This window comes from Rattus norvegicus, chromosome 8 (assembly GCF_021556685.1).
Source record: "Rattus norvegicus strain SHRSP/BbbUtx chromosome 8, alternate assembly SHRSP_T2T, whole genome shotgun sequence".
Classification (NCBI taxonomy): Eukaryota; Metazoa; Chordata; class Mammalia; order Rodentia; family Muridae; genus Rattus; species Rattus norvegicus.
In genome coordinates, this window is record NC_141541.1 from 78986267 (window position 1) to 79001275 (window position 15009).

Consider the following 15009-nt stretch of genomic DNA (forward strand, 5'->3'; position numbering starts at 1 on the left):
GTCAGAGTAAGCTACAGAGTTGAACTGTTGTCACAAAGCTGAGGAATCCTTCAAGGTTCTTTGCATTAGTTTCTAAGTGAAGGCTAGTTGCTCTGAGCTTTAGCGCAGTTCCTACCCTATCCACATTAAAACACACCAGAACCCAAAAGCAGATGCCTCCATTTTTAGTGGCAATATCAACAAACCCACCGGATTTTCAGGTCACAGCCACATACCTGTGTTTGGATGCCACATGACATATTGAGAACATGTCTCCTAGTCTGCTTTTAATCTGTTAAACCTATCTAGCACAGAGTTCACTCACAGAGTTTCATCTTTGTAGTCTCAGATGTTAGGAACTTTAAAAGCTGCAACTTAGGAATAAGGCCATTGCCTATGGCTAAAGAAATGATTCCTCACAAAACACACCTTCATCAACCCTAGGTCCAAGCTTCTACTCATGAGTGACTGACTGGTCAGGGAAGAACAAGGAAAGAGATGCTAGGGAAGTGACTTTCAGATTTCTTTAAAATCCTCTGTGTTGCTCAACCTTTTGCTCCTGAGCTCAAGGCGTCCTTCTGCTCAGTCTCCTGCGGATCTGTAACCACGGGCACGCACTAGTCCATCTAGTTAGATGTTCAGTGTGCCTTCTTCACTCTCCTGGGAAAAATGTATATTTATCTGCTCATAATTCAATGTAACAATTTAGCAGTAATGTAAAAAAGAAATAAGCGATTTGTAACGTGTGTGTGTGTATACACATATACATGTACATGTATATGTAGATGTATTCCAGATATAAATGTTTAGATGTGTAGAAGATACATTGAACTAGTCAGATATTTGTATCTTATTAGACTCACCAAGAATGTGAAAGCTGCAGATATAGATGGATTTTTTTGTGTCGAATTGGTGAATCAGGTATCAATAGAAGTGTTCTAGGGGAAAGGAAGGAATTTAAAGATGATTTCTGAAATGGTAACACATCTTGGGTAAAGCCCTCAACAAAATATAATCCCTTCCCTTTAAAAAAAAAAAGTAAATTTTGAGTTGTGTTATTTGAAAAATTTAATATATGAACGTGTGCTAAAGCAAACATGCCTACCATTCATGAAAAATACAGTTAAATTTAGACCATGCTTTAAAGGCATTTGTTGTTTCTCAAGGGCGCAGCTGTCCACCGTGGCATAGGAAAGGGTTTAAAAGTATTAGGTAGGGGTTGGGGATTTAGCTCAGTGGTAGAGCGCTTGCCTAGCAAGCGCAAGGCCCTGGGTTCGGTCCTCAGCTCCGAGAAAAAGAAAAAAAAAAGTATTAGGTAATCTTTGCTTTGTAGGTTATGTTCTTTGGTCTGTAAACTGCACTGGCAGTTCATGCCATCAAGTGTCGTAGAATTCTTGGTCTCCACCCACTGAATGGTAGTAACAACCTACTGAGTTTCAGTTAAAATGCCATACCAGTTTTTAAGGGAACAGCACTGACCCATTGAGAATACTGAATTGCTACAAGCAAATATACAAGTGTGCAAAAAATATAAAAGCTGCTTACCTGAGGGTCAGTAAGTAAAGAAGCACTGAACAAGGTCCGCTATGTGTGCACTGAATAGCCTTTGACTAGAAAGCATGGTCCCTGTAACTGTGTATTGCAGTGGCCTTTAAGCACACATTCTGTTATATGCCATTTCTTAGAATTGTTTGTGATTATAATTCCAAGCTATCAGAATAAAGTATATACATTATTTCAGGAGTTAAGGATATATGGTAGATTTTAGAATTTTTCTATGGAAAATAATTGATAAAAGTTGTAGTTTTGAGCCAGTTATGATGGTACACACCTAATCTCAGTACTTGGAGGCAGAGGCAAGAGGTTTGCCACAAGTTCCAGGCCAGTCTAAGTAGTGAGTTTGAGACCAAACAGAGCTACATAGTGTGACCTGTCACAAAAAAAAGAAGAAAAATTGTAGTTTTATAAATTTATATACATTTTTAAAATGTCAATTATTGGGTTTTTATTATGGTGGTATTTTCATTTAACCAAATCATCTAATAGGCAAATAGTGTATAAAATTTAGCTGCCTAGTGGACAGTCCTATAAATAAGTGATAATACTGAAATATGTTTAAAGTTTTATTTTGCGTTCTTTCCAATTACATTAAAACTATTAAGATTAATGTTGAATTTTAAAATTGCCAATCACGAGGAAAAATTCAAATTCAAAGCTATTATTTTTCACACAGTGCTAGCATAATTTAAGTATTTCTAAATACTGATTTTTGTTAGACGAAAAGAGATTGCAGAAAGAGAGCGTCGAGAGCGTGAACGCATTAGAATAATTCGTGAACGGGAAGAACGGGAACGCTTACAGAGAGAGAGAGAGCGCCTAGAAATTGAAAGGCAAAAACTAGAGAGAGAGAGAATGGAACGCGAACGCTTGGAAAGGGAACGCATTCGTATTGAACAGGTGCAGTCAGAAAATCTTTTCATCTTGACAACTCGCCTTTGCAAACCCTGTAATTTTTTGCCCTCAAGTTTGCTTTACTTACTGTAAAGCTCCTGTAGATCAGAGTGAGCACTGAAGTGTCCCTGACGATGACGAATTAGGCACAAGTGAGAAGTGTGTTGGATTGTGACTTCCTTGTTGATTACAGTACCCTGTAGCTCTGCAGTGTAATGGCAGCCTAAGAGTATGAGCATAGGACTGAGTCCAGAGTAGCTGTAACCCAGCACTGTCACCACCCCAGACTTAGAAAATAACAAGGGCTTCCTTACCCAAGGCTGGAAGGAAATACTGCCTCTCTGCACAGTTGCCACCCGGGGCTTAAGAAAACCCACTTTACTCATTCCTTTTAGGTGCTTTTGTTTAAGTCAATGTATTAAATGAACTCTGACCTTCCCCCAGATGCTCACCAGTTTCTGCCCCTCGACCCTGTTATTTTACTGTCACCCACCAGTAGCTGTAGTCTAGGTGATTAAAATCTAATGTATTCGTCCCAGGTATGTGCTCTACCTGGTGCTTCTCTGTGATGGTTTCTCAACCCAGATGTACACTTACCTTCTGTCTTTACTTTGTGTTTGGTTCATTCCTGTGTGTCTGAAGGAACGGCGTAGGGAAGCTGAACGGATTGCTCGAGAGAGAGAGGAACTCAGAAGGCAACAGCAGCAGCTTCGCTATGAACAGGAAAAAAGGAATTCTTTGAAACGCCCACGTGATGTAGACCATAGGTAGTTGCTTCCTTTCTTCCTTAGTGGTTTGCCTTGCTATCTTGTTGTTAGTGAGCTAGGGTTCGAGAATTCGAATGCCAGTGCTCCCAGCTCTGGAATAAAAGACCCTGGCCAAGGTGGAAGGGAAGGGAGCCAGTGCACCAGCAGGCAGGGCGTCTGCTCTCTCTTAGCCTCTTCTAGCACCATAGGGTCGCTTATGAAAACTGGAGGCACACAGACATAATAGGGGTTGATAGAGTTTTCCAGGTCAGGCCTTTGAAAACTTACCAAGGCAGAGAGTAAACTAACGAAGTTGTGGATTGCTGCGTTTATATTCATGCTTCCTAGTAGAGTTTAAAATATAAGTGTTTTACATCATTTTCTTAATACAAGTTGTGAGCACTCTAGGTTTTTGGTTTTTGTTTTGCTTTAATGGAGAAATGAGTGGGATGAATGCGTTGTGCTCTGGTCTTCTCCAGCTTCTGCGAGGTCACAGTCACAGAAGCTCAGGGTGTAGCTCAGGGTTGGGGTGCGTCTCTTGCACGAGCAGGTCCTGAGCCCCCATCTGCACTTTAAGGAGAGAAGGGAGTAACTGAAAACTGCTGGTTAGAATTGGTTATGACAGGAGTTCCTCCTTTTCATTTGAAGACGTAAGAAGAAGTTCAGGCGAGAGAGACGACCCAGTGGGCAGAGTGACTGCTGAGCAAGCCTGAGATCGGAGCTTATCTCCTCAGCACCCATGGAACAAGACGGGTGCAGAGGTGTGCGCCTGTAATCCAGCTCTGGAGAGGCAGACAGGCGACACCCTGGAGCTCTCTGGACAACTCGTCTAGTTCTTTCAGTGAGCTCCAGGTTCGTTGAGAGATCCTGTCTTAAAAAGTAAGGTGGAGGCAACATCCACATTAACCTGTGTCTCCACATGCACAGTTGTATGCAATCAGACAAGCATGTATACGTGTGCACACACAAAAAGCAGGCAGTTTTTCAATACCTTTCTCCTCGTATTTATGACTCAGGATTTAGCAGTTTGTTCGGTCTCTGCTCCTCACTGTTGTAGCTTGAGTTTAGTAGCCTTTATGTCCACAGTTCCAACGCAGTATCTATGAGTCCAAGTGAATGCTGTTCGTTTATTACCAAATAATTTATATAAATGAGCAACAATTTCTCTTCAAGGCGAGATGATCCTTACTGGAGCGAGAATAAAAAGTTATCTCTAGATACAGATGCACGATTCGGCCACGGGTCTGACTATCGTCAACAGAGCAGGTTCCTTGACTTCAGCCATCGAGAGCGGGCCAGGTTTCCTGACACTACGTCTGTGCAGTCATCATCCTTTGAAAGGTCGGTGGACACTGCCGCACTTACATTTGAGACAGGAGCCTTGCTGGTCACAGCTCCGGTTCTCTGTAAGATCTTCGTGAAGTGCTGAGTCCACAGTGTGTTCAGCACAAGCCATAGGTCTAGTTTTGGTTCTCACTGGCGGGAGAGTGCTGGTCTCTTCATTCCTTCAACTGGACAGAGGCCTTGGGAGGGATGGGCTGAAGTCAGGAGTTGAGACCAGCCAAGGCTACACAGCCATTTGAGACTCTGCTCCATAAAAACCCATAAAATGTGTGAATGGAGAATGCTAATTTTGGATGTGCAATGGCCGTAACAGTAAAACATGGAGGCTGGTTGTGACTCCACTGATATATTTCCTCCTGGAAAACAAACCAACCTTTGAGTTAGACATAGCTCGATAGAAAAGAAAATCATTTCAGTAGTGAGAGCTTTTCTGGCAGGCAGCTTTGCCATGATTTCCTTTAAAAGGTTTCATGATTATAGGTTATGCAGATCAAGTTGAGAGTACCGCAGGTAAACACTCTTAGGACCGGTATCTGTTTTCCTTCAATAGACGGGAACGGTTTGTTGGTCAGAGCGAAGGGAAAAAACCGAGACCAGCCACCCGAAGAGAAGAGCCGAGTTTTGAAAGGTACCCTAAGAACTTCAGTGACTCCCGAAGAAACGAGCCCCCACCACCACGAAATGAACTCAGAGAAACGGACAGGCGAGAGGTGCGAGGGGAGCGAGACGAGAGAAGAACAGTAATTCTCCATGACAGGCCTGAGGTCGCTCACCCCAGACACCCTCGAGAAACTGTGCCCAATCCTTCTAGACCAACCTCCTGGAAAAGTGAAGCGAATATGTCCACAGAGAAACGGGAGTCAAGGTAGTTCTTAATAATCTCTTTGTGGCATACTGTGCTTTTGAGTTTTTAAGAATTATAAAGTGAGGTTTTGATTCGTGTGCTCTGTTAACAGAGTTGAAAGGCCAGAACGGTCTGGGAGAGAAGTCTCAGGGCACACTGTGAGGGGAGCACCCCCTGGGAATCGGAGTAGTGCCTCAGGCTATGGAAACCGAGAGGGAGACCGAGGAGTCATCTCTGACAGAGGAAGTGGAGCTCAGGTAAAGTTGCTGGAAGCTTCCTGTTGATGCTTACATTTTCTCTCTTTTTAAAAATTAAATTTCTATTTATGGGTGTTTTGCCTGCCTATATCTGTGTACTATTTTTATGCCCTGTGCCTATGGGATTCAGGTCTCCTGGAACTAGAGTTCCAGACTGGATGTTAGAGCTGGGGATTGAGCTGGGTCCTTGAGAAGAGCAGCTGCTGCTCTTACTGCTGAATTACATCAGCCTGGAGAGTTGCCTTTGAGAGTTGTCTTGATGTTTTCAAGACAGGGTTTCTTTGTTGTAGCCCTGGCTGTTCTGGAACTGGCTCTGTAGACCAGGATGACCTCAAACTCACAGAGATCCGCCTGCCTCTGCCTCCCGAGTGCTGGGATTAAAGGCCTGCGCCACTACTGCCTAGTGGGAATACATTTTGATGTTATAAGTTCTATGCCAGACAGAATTTGGCGTTGTGTTTATTTTGTACACTTAAACACACACCAAGTTTAATTAAATCATCTTTGGCATGTGTTGGCATGTGTTGGCATGGGCATGCAAGCATGTTTGGTGTCCTCGATTGCTTCTCACTTTATTTTTTGAGTCAGGGTCTCTTGCTGAAGCTGGAGCTTCAATTCTGGCTGCTCACGCTAGCTAGCCTGTTCGAGGGACTTTCCCCAGTGGCAGCCGCCACTCTTACCCAGTTTCTCCCTCTCTCTCTCTCTCTCCCCTCTCTGTCTCTTTGTTGTTGCTTGAGACAGGGTTTCTCTGTAGCCTAAACTCCGAGATCAGCCTACTCTTGACTCCCGAGTGCCAGATTGAAGGTTCACACCAGAACTCCAGGCTTCTTACCTAACTTGTCTGCAGGTTCTGGGGATCTGAACCCAGTCATGCTTGGATGGAAAATACTCCATATACCAGGCCTCTCAAGCCCTCAATGATACAAATTTTGTTTTAACTAGAAAATGTCTTCAAATCTTGTCATGTACTGTGTCAGTGTAGGTCATTTCCTCCAGCACATGTATGAAGTAGGTTCTTGGCCTCGTGGTTATGGAGTGTAAGTGTGTCAGTACTTCATAGTAACGTTGACACAAGTGCACTAACCTGACCACCCTGACCAAGACTTGAAACTAAGCATATGATGTAGTTAAGAGTAAGAGGTTGGGGCTGGGGATTTAGCTCAGCAGTAGAGCGCTTGCCTAGGAAGCGCAAGCCCCTGGGTTCGGTCCCCAGCTCCGAAAAAAAGGAAAAAAACAAACAAACAAAAAAAAAAAGAGTAAGAAGTTGTTCTACACCAGCACTCTACACTCAGAAAGACCTCTAAAGAAAATCTCCTCAGGAGGCGAGCCTAGAGTCCTCGTCAGAAGTTTATGATGTCTGTCAGTTGTTTGGCCAATATTGTATCCAGTTTGCGTGGATGCTGGCAGCTTAGCCTAACTGGGTGTCAGCAGCCCTTGACTCCTCCTCCTGTCCTTAGTTCTATAAATACATGTGTCCCCTTGTCCCCACTCCTTGTATAGCCACAGTGGAGCACATGTGCAGGCTTCAGCACTAAGTCCTACTAGGAAAACAGGACAAGCTTTCTGTAACTGTGTACAGATTGTTCTGATAGGTTGACCATATACCCAACCTCCAGCTCTTTAACTTTTGACCCCTTGTGTATATGTAGAGATTTATCCAGGCATTTGAAATTCCTGTGCCCAAATAATGCTGGAGTAGTAGTGGATGTGGACACAGAAATAAAGGTACTAAGGAACTCCTGCCAGAATAGGTGGCCCCTCCTTCCTCTGCTGCATTCTCAGACATTTTACTGGTTTGCTCTGATATTAAAGACAGCAGTATGAGTCAGCGCATGGGACTAAGGGGCCCACACTCATCTTTTCCTGTGCTGTTCCCAGCACTACCCTGAAGAACGACATGTTGTGGAACGTCATGGACGGGACACAAGTGGACCAAGGAAAGAGTGGCATGGCCCACCCTCCCAGGGGCCTAGCTACCATGACACAAGACGAATGGGTGATGGCCGGACAGGAGCAGGCATGATAACCCAACACTCAAGGTGAGTAGCTAATGTTTTAAAACTTTTTCTGTTGTCATACAATTGGGTAGTCCTTTTCCTCGTGATTGTTAGAGCTTTTGAGAAATTACATGCGGTTAGTAAATCCCCAGGTTTGCCCAAACCTTTCCTAGGACCTGAGTCTGCAGAAGCCTGAGCTAGCAGCTAGTTTATAAGATTGTCCTCCCTGTTGAAGGTTAACAATTAGCATTCTTGCAAGTAGGTCCTAGATGTAGGCCGTGCATGTGACCTTGTGGTGCTTACATCAGGAGGTCGAGGAAGCTGACAGTAGGTCCATTCCTTTTCATACAACAGTCCAGCTCGACACACTCAACCCAAGCCTGTTTGAGGTAGAGGAACAAGCTTGGTCTTGTCCTCTTTCTCTGTGGTGTCAGTGGTCTCTGCAGCCTCACCGTCTTGCTCCTGTCCTGCCTCACACCCTTGTTTTAGAGGAGACACTGCTTTGCTCTCCTGTTGTTTACTTCTGCATGGCACCGCCATTTGCTCTCCATTTGTTGAAAGCACCAGCAACTTGTTCTGTGTAAGCTTTTTTGGTTCTGGGCTCCTTACAGTTTGCTCTGTTTCACTCTGTGGCTTTCCTCATTCTGAAGCAGTCTCTTGGTTTCTTGGTCTTAGAATGTGTAGGCTGACTGTCTTCAAATCAGGATTCTCTTGCCTCAGCCTTCCAGATACTACCCCACAGTGCGAGCACTCCCACCCTACCTCTCTCTTTCTCTCTTCCTCTTTCTCTTTCCTTTTTTCCTTGGTCTTACTCTCTCTCCCTCCTCCCCTCCCTTCCTCTCTCTCTCTACCACCCTTCCTTCCATTTTTCAAGGCAGGGTCTTACTACGTATTCCTGCTGTCCTGGAACTCACTGTAGACCAGACTGGCCTCAAACTCGAGATCTGCCTGCCTCTGCCTCTGCCCCTCTGTCCTAAGTGCTGGGACTAAAGGTGTGACCACCACGCCCAGCTTTCAGCTTTCAGCCTTCTGGTTTTTCCCCTCTTGACCCTCCTCTCTGGCTCCTTCAAGCAGATGAGCTTCAGACATGACTTTTCTCTGCCACCTTCTAATGCCTCTGTTAGCTCCACATCTCAGGCAAACGTGTGCCTCTCCAACTTACTTTTTTCTTCAAGCTTCTTTTACCTCTCAGTGCTGCCATCCTCAAAACCCTGACCGGGGAGACATGGCCCAGCCTTGATCTTTCTTTGTTCTTAGAATAAGTCAGAACAGTGTCCAGCTGGTATGTTTCTGTTGCTGCCCCCTGCCTCTGCATCCATCCCATGGCTGCTCCTCTCAGAGAACGTGTGACAGTCACCACCTCTGAACATGGCTGTGGAACCACACATTGTGTTGTATCATTTACTTGCTTCAACACTACAGTGGCTTCTGTAGGTTGCAAACTTCACCCAGAGTTCTCCGCTGGCTTTATAGGAAGCACTTCACTGCCCATCATGAGAGAGTCCTGGAGTGTCTTTATCCTGTCACTTTGTGGTATCTGTAGTGTTGCTCTCAATAGAAAGACTGCAAACATCATTGAGTGACTTTCTGGTAGTGAGTTCATGAAGCTGTAGCATGTACCACAGTTTCCTTAATGCTGCTAATGAAAGCCGACTAGAGAGTCCACCCACAGCCACTCTTTCTTCCTTGGTAAGGAGGGGTTAGCATGAGATGCGCCTTACAGGGCTAGAGTTGCTGTGGATGAGAAGAGCAGGGAGCAGCTTGTGTGGCCCTGAGTGGCAGAGGTTGTGAAGGCCTCTCTTGTGACCGTCTGTTCTGACCTTGTTTCCCCTCTAGCACTGCGTCTCCAGTTAACAGGATTGCACAGATGAGTGGTAACACCATGCCGAGAGGAAGCAGCTCTGGGTTTAAGCCGTTTAAGAGTGGACCTCCACGGCGATTTTAACGCAAGCTTCCTGCTGTGGCTTCAAGATAATTTATTGAGATCTCCTGTAAACTTTCCCTGACTGCTTACGAGGACGACTTCTGACTGCTTGAGAGTTCTAGCTGACTGTTGTTTTTCTTTTTAAAAAAAATTTAACACGATTTCTTTTCTCAATTTTAGAGAAGATGTTTAAATAGTTCTGTTGAAACTTTTCATAGTTTTGTGTATCATTCAACTTTTTCTTGCAGCACTGAGACCCATTTGAAAGGCTTGGCACCAAGGCTATTCTGTTTGGCGCTGTGTGAACATGAGTGGTTTGCAGCTGAATGGCAGTGGTTACGTCTGCAGCACAGCTCTGTGGTGTCATAAATAGCAGTGGGCTCGTCTGCAGCACAGCTCTATGGTGTCACCAGTGTTTGCTGCCTCCACTTTGAAGGCTATTTGAGCTTCAAACGCCTGCTGTCCAATTTTTAGAGAATAAGATTGTTCCTTGCATTTCGGAGTATTATGTAACCTATTTTTGCAGAAGGTACTGTTACATTAAGTGCATCTGTGTATCCTGGTTAAAAAAAATGTAATCTTTTTGGAAATAAACCTTCATATTCTGTATAGTTGCTAAAGTGTTGAGAACTTTTTTATTGTAAACTGAAGGAAGACTTTCTGTTCAGCTTTGCATGGTGTAAGACCATGTAGTTGTCCTTGTGTCCTGAGGATCTCGTAGTGAGTCAAGCAGGTAAGTGCATTTGTGGGGGTCTTCACATTTTGATGGATGGATCCCAGCTCTCAGAATTGTGTGATAACATCCCCATCTTCCCCAGATAATGCTGAGAAGTGGAAGAGGCCCATAGTCTAGATGGGTGAGTCAGGGTTGGCGAGGTTAAAACCCACAGCTCTTGACAGTGGACTTAGATGAGCGCTTAAGCCTCCACAGCCTCCCACAGTCCTTCATAGACACCAGCCGCCATAACCCAGACTGTCCAGAACCTGGTCCCCACGTCAGCCTGCCTGTGCCTCGTGAAGGATGGAAGGACTCCGGGGTGGGGTCTCTGTAGAAGTGCCTGATCGTGTGTAGCCCCGGTATACGAGCATGAGAGGTCTCAGACTCTGGTTGCTGCAAGCAGCCAAGTGATGCTGGGGTCTGGGTCTTTAGGGAAACCCCCTTCTTTTTTGTTTTGTTTGTTTTTTTCTTTTTGAGGCAAGGTTTCTGTGTGCAGCCTTGGCTGTCCTTCAACTCATCTGTTGACCAGGCTGACCCTGAACTCTCAGATCTGCCTGTCTCTTGTCTCTGTCTCTGTCTCTGCCTCTGCCTCCGCCTCCGCCTAAGTGCTAGGATTGGACTAGTATGGGCTGCCTAGCACAGCTTGGGAGCTCACTTTAAAATAGAGCTGGATCTCAATCTGCCCTTCTACAGCACATGTGATCTCTCTCTCTCTCTCTCTCTCTCTCTCTGTGTGTGTGTGTGTGTGTGTGTGTGTGTGTGTGTGTGTGTGTGTGTGTGTGTGTGTGTGTGTGTTTGTGTGTGTGTGTGTCTGGACAGCCCTTACAGCTTTGGAGACGGTATGTGTGTGTCCCTGTCCAGTCCTAAGCTGTGTGGTGTGAGTGTATATCCGTATCAAGTCCCATTTTTTACTTTGTGACACTTGAGAGTGGCAAAACAGAACCCTCGGTGTCCCCTCGTAGCTGGCTGTAGACTGGGTTTGCTCCTGTTGGTGGCTAGAGTCAGTGTGACACCTTTATGCTTTGGTGCTCATAGGTAGCCAAGGGCACACTTGGTGTCCTGCACAGTCCTCACCTGTACATCTCAGAAGACCTTGGCTTGTTAATATTTCTCTAATTTTTTAAACTAGTCTCCTATCAGACACAGAATTATATTCTCAGCTTACTGAAATGCTATTAAAAAGTTAGTATTGAAGAACTAGGAAGATGGCTCAGTGATAAGTGGTTCCTCTACAAGCACAAGGATCTAAATTTCAAATCCCCAGCACCTACATAAAGGACGAACCATGGGGCTGGAGAGATGGCTCAGCGGTTAAGGACACTGGCTGCTCTTCCAGAGGTCCTGAGTTCAATTCCCAGTAACCACATGGTGGCTCACAACCATCTATAATGGGCTCTGATGCCCTCTTCTGGGACCCAGGTGTATATGCAGATAGAACACTCATAAGACAGGCCATGATCGCGTGTGCTTCTGACTAGTGTTGGGGTTAGAGTGTGTTGGCAGTCTAAGTGAGGCCATGCTTCAGCTTTTGTGAGAACCCTGGTTTGTCTCAGGGAATAAGCAGAGACTAAATAGCCAATCCCTGAAGTTTTCTTTGGCCTTGATCTAGGCACGCACAGCTGCATCATCTACACGCCATGCAGTACACTAGGTACAGCTCCAGATGTTGTTGCTCATAACAGTAATCCCAGCATTCTGGAAGGCTGAGGCAGGAAAGCCCCTGTGACTTCAGGGCCAGCCAAGGCTACCTGATGAGATCTTGCCGCAAAAAATTAAAGGTGGAAAGTTGTTAAGATATGGGATGTCAATCTTGGGTCTACATAAATACACACATACCACTGCACCTACATGACCATGAACATGCAAATAGGTTAGAAAATACATCTTTAGAGAATGGGATGTGTGTTGTCCCAGCCTGGGCTACATAGACCATTTGGTCTTTGAAGGGCTCGATAGGTCTAGTGGCTAGTAGTCTTGCCTAATATACGAGTCCCTTTGTTCCATTCTCAGCACAAATTAGTTTTGAGTCTTGCTAGTCTTTTGCTTCCTCAGAAGAGCCCGACAGTGTCCAGATACTGTTTTTTTTTTTCTCATGTTGCCATGGTTACAGCCTTTTCTAGTTTAGAAAACTTTTGAAAACCACATGGGATTACTCAGGAGTTGTGAGTAGATTTGAAGACTTAGGTCACTAGCAGAGAGTCCGTTGGCGAAACTGGATTTAGAGAGGGTTTGTACAGAGGACTCTTCTCTGGCTTGAGCGAGTGTGGAGCTGTCCAAATGCTGCATTGCAACATGGAGCTTGTGCTCTTTCAAACCAACGGAAGGCTTGTAGTTATTCAAGAAAATCAGTGTGGGGAAGATGCTGAACTCAAACTTCACATACGGAAGGATGCAAGTGAAATACAAGGCTTAGGAAGTGCATAGACAGCACTCGGCTGGTGCCATGTGGCTTGCTAGACAGTTCCCCGACACCTCCATTCCCAGTTGCAATAGATTGTTTTGAGACCTTCCTGGAAAATGGTTTTTTTCTTTTGCCCCCATTCTTCATAAAGTACAAGGTTTAAACCATCTTCTTGTCTGTAGATGAATCTTTTCTGCTGCTCCTACAAATCGTTTTCTTAGGCCCTTCACATTTGAGATACTGAAGCTAGGCACAGTAGTGCACACCTGTAATCTTAGCAACAAAGGAGCTAAGATAAAGTTTTAAGGCCAGCCTTGAGTAAGAGCCCTACTTTTACAAAATTAAAAATAAATCTAGGTGTGATGGCATATGCCTATAATCTTAGCGTTCAGGAGATAGTGCAGAAAGACAAGTTCAAAGCCAGCCTGGAATACATAAAAACTAAAACAAAACAGCTGACTGTGGCGGTGCACACTTGTAATCTCGTGCACTTTGGAAGCCACCCTGGTCTTCAAAGTCCGTTAGAGTCCAGCCAGGCCTACACAGTCAGACTTGGCCTCAGAATATACATTATATATAAACAACAACACAAGGGTATTAGCTGGGTGGTGGTGGCACAAGACTGATTCCAAGGTTCCATTCCCTAGGACCCGCATGGTAACGAAAAAGGGGTCTGATGCCCTCTTCTGCCATATGTGGGCACTGCACACATGTTGTATTCAGACATACCTGTATTCAAAAATATTCATACATGTAAAATAGTACAAACATCTTTTTAAAATTTAAGATGTTATTGTTCTCTGTGTGAACACACCCTTTCTCTGTCTCCCGCCTACCTGAAGCCAGTGACCTTGTCAGAAAGCAGTTTCCCAATAAACCTGCATTTAATATAAAAAATTTAAACTGTATATTTGCATGTTTCTCTCTGTGTTCATGAAGCTAGATCCTTAGGGACTGTAGTTGCAGGCAGTTGTGAACTGCCTGAGGTGGGTGGGTACTGGGGACAAAATTCTATTGCTCTGCAAGAGCATGTACATGCCCTTCACTGCCAAGCTCTCTAGTGCCGTGCCCTCCCCATTCGAAAGTTTCACTCACAAGCAAAGACCTAAGATTTCATATTGATTCTGTGGTAAGCCCTTCTCAAATGTAAATCCAGGGGGCTGCCCGGATTTTTTGATGCTAGTGCTTTCTCTCCAACCCTGTACTTTTCATTGGGTCAGAATATAAATGAGACGTCAACACACACACACACACACACACACACACACACACACACACACACACACACACACACACATCCAGTGGTTATGGAATGACAAAGGGAAAGTAACACAAGTTCACAGTTTTAGTGTGTGAATCTTGCACACTAAATGTTCTATCAGATGGAATTTTCTCCATGTGCACATAGAGGCTAGAAGTCAGCCTCAGGTGACCTCCCTCAGGTGCAATACACCTTGTTTTGGGGATGGGCTCTCTATTTTGGTTTGCACCTTAACAATTATGCTAGGCTGGCTGGTGAGTGACCCCTTGGCATTTGAGTATGCCCCTCTTCTCCATGCACACCCCCATGCCCCATGTCTTAATTTCTTGTCTATTGCTCTGATAAAACACTATGACCAAAGCAACTTACATTTTTTTTTTTCCACGCAGAAAGGTTTAATGAGCGAAGTAGAGTAGAAGAGGAGAGGAGTAAAGTCATGTGGAGGGAAGAGAGGGAGGGAATGGGGAGAGAAGGGACAAAGGGGAAGAGGGAGAGAGGGCAAGAGCAAGAGGAGAGAGAAGAGCTCCATTTTTTTTTAAGGTGTTATTTGGGTTTACGGATTCAGAGGGTGAAAGTCTGTGATGGTAGAGCACAGTGGGAATTGCACAAGTCTTTTGAAACCTCAAAACCTGCCCACCCCCAGGGACACAGCTTCTTCAAACTGGCTTCTCACCCTTCCTAGCTGTTTTACCTACTGGGGACTGAATATTCAAATATGTGCCTCTGTGGGGGCATTCCCCCACAGAGCTGGGGACCAAACCCAGGGCCTTGCTGGCTAGGCAAGCGCTCTACCACTGAGCTAAATCCCCAACCCCTGTGAGGGCATTCTTATTCAAACTACTACACCCCACTTTTGTAAAACATGGATTTTGGAGAGGGAGCTCAGGTTCTCATGCTTTCTCCTCAACTACATGTTTTTGTTGTTGGTGCTGCTGCTTTTGGTTTTTTGAGACAGGATTTCTTGGTGTAGTAGCCCTGGCTGTCCTGTAACTAGCTCTGTAGACCAGAATGGCCTTGAGCTCACAGAGATCTACCGGCCTCTACCTCCCAAGTGCTAGGACACCACCATTCCCAGCTTCAATTGGAA

At 45.0% G+C, this 15009-nt stretch overlaps 2 protein-coding genes across 31 annotated transcripts in view; one reads left to right on the forward strand and one right to left on the reverse strand.

The window, feature by feature from the left end:
• Positions 1 to 10162, forward strand: part of Sltm (SAFB-like, transcription modulator) — a 45133-nt gene extending 34971 nt beyond the window's left edge. For 15 of the 30 annotated variants that reach the window (XM_087562136.1, XM_087562137.1, XM_087562138.1 and 12 more), the window contains 7 exons: positions 2256 to 2436; positions 3073 to 3197; positions 4350 to 4517; positions 5071 to 5385; positions 5477 to 5621; positions 7500 to 7660; positions 9455 to 10156. In XM_087562136.1, the coding sequence (XP_087418262.1) occupies positions 2256 to 2436; positions 3073 to 3197; positions 4350 to 4517; positions 5071 to 5385; positions 5477 to 5621; positions 7500 to 7660; positions 9455 to 9563 (1204 nt within the window). In that variant the 3' untranslated portion in view covers positions 9564 to 10156. Of the gene's footprint in view, positions 1 to 2255; positions 2437 to 3072; positions 3198 to 3824; positions 4029 to 4349; positions 4518 to 5070; positions 5386 to 5476; positions 5622 to 7499; positions 7661 to 9454 lie in introns of those variants that run through there. The other 15 variants (NM_001430279.1, NM_001430280.1, NM_001430283.1 and 12 more) reach the window with 6 other exon arrangements.
• Positions 3028 to 15009, reverse strand: part of Mindy2 (MINDY lysine 48 deubiquitinase 2) — a 72913-nt gene continuing 60931 nt past the window's right edge. Inside the window, exon 9 of the mRNA XM_087562816.1 lies at positions 3028 to 4876. Within this exon, the coding sequence (XP_087418942.1) occupies positions 4721 to 4876 (156 nt within the window). The 3' untranslated portion in view covers positions 3028 to 4720. The remainder of the gene's footprint in view (positions 4877 to 15009) is intronic.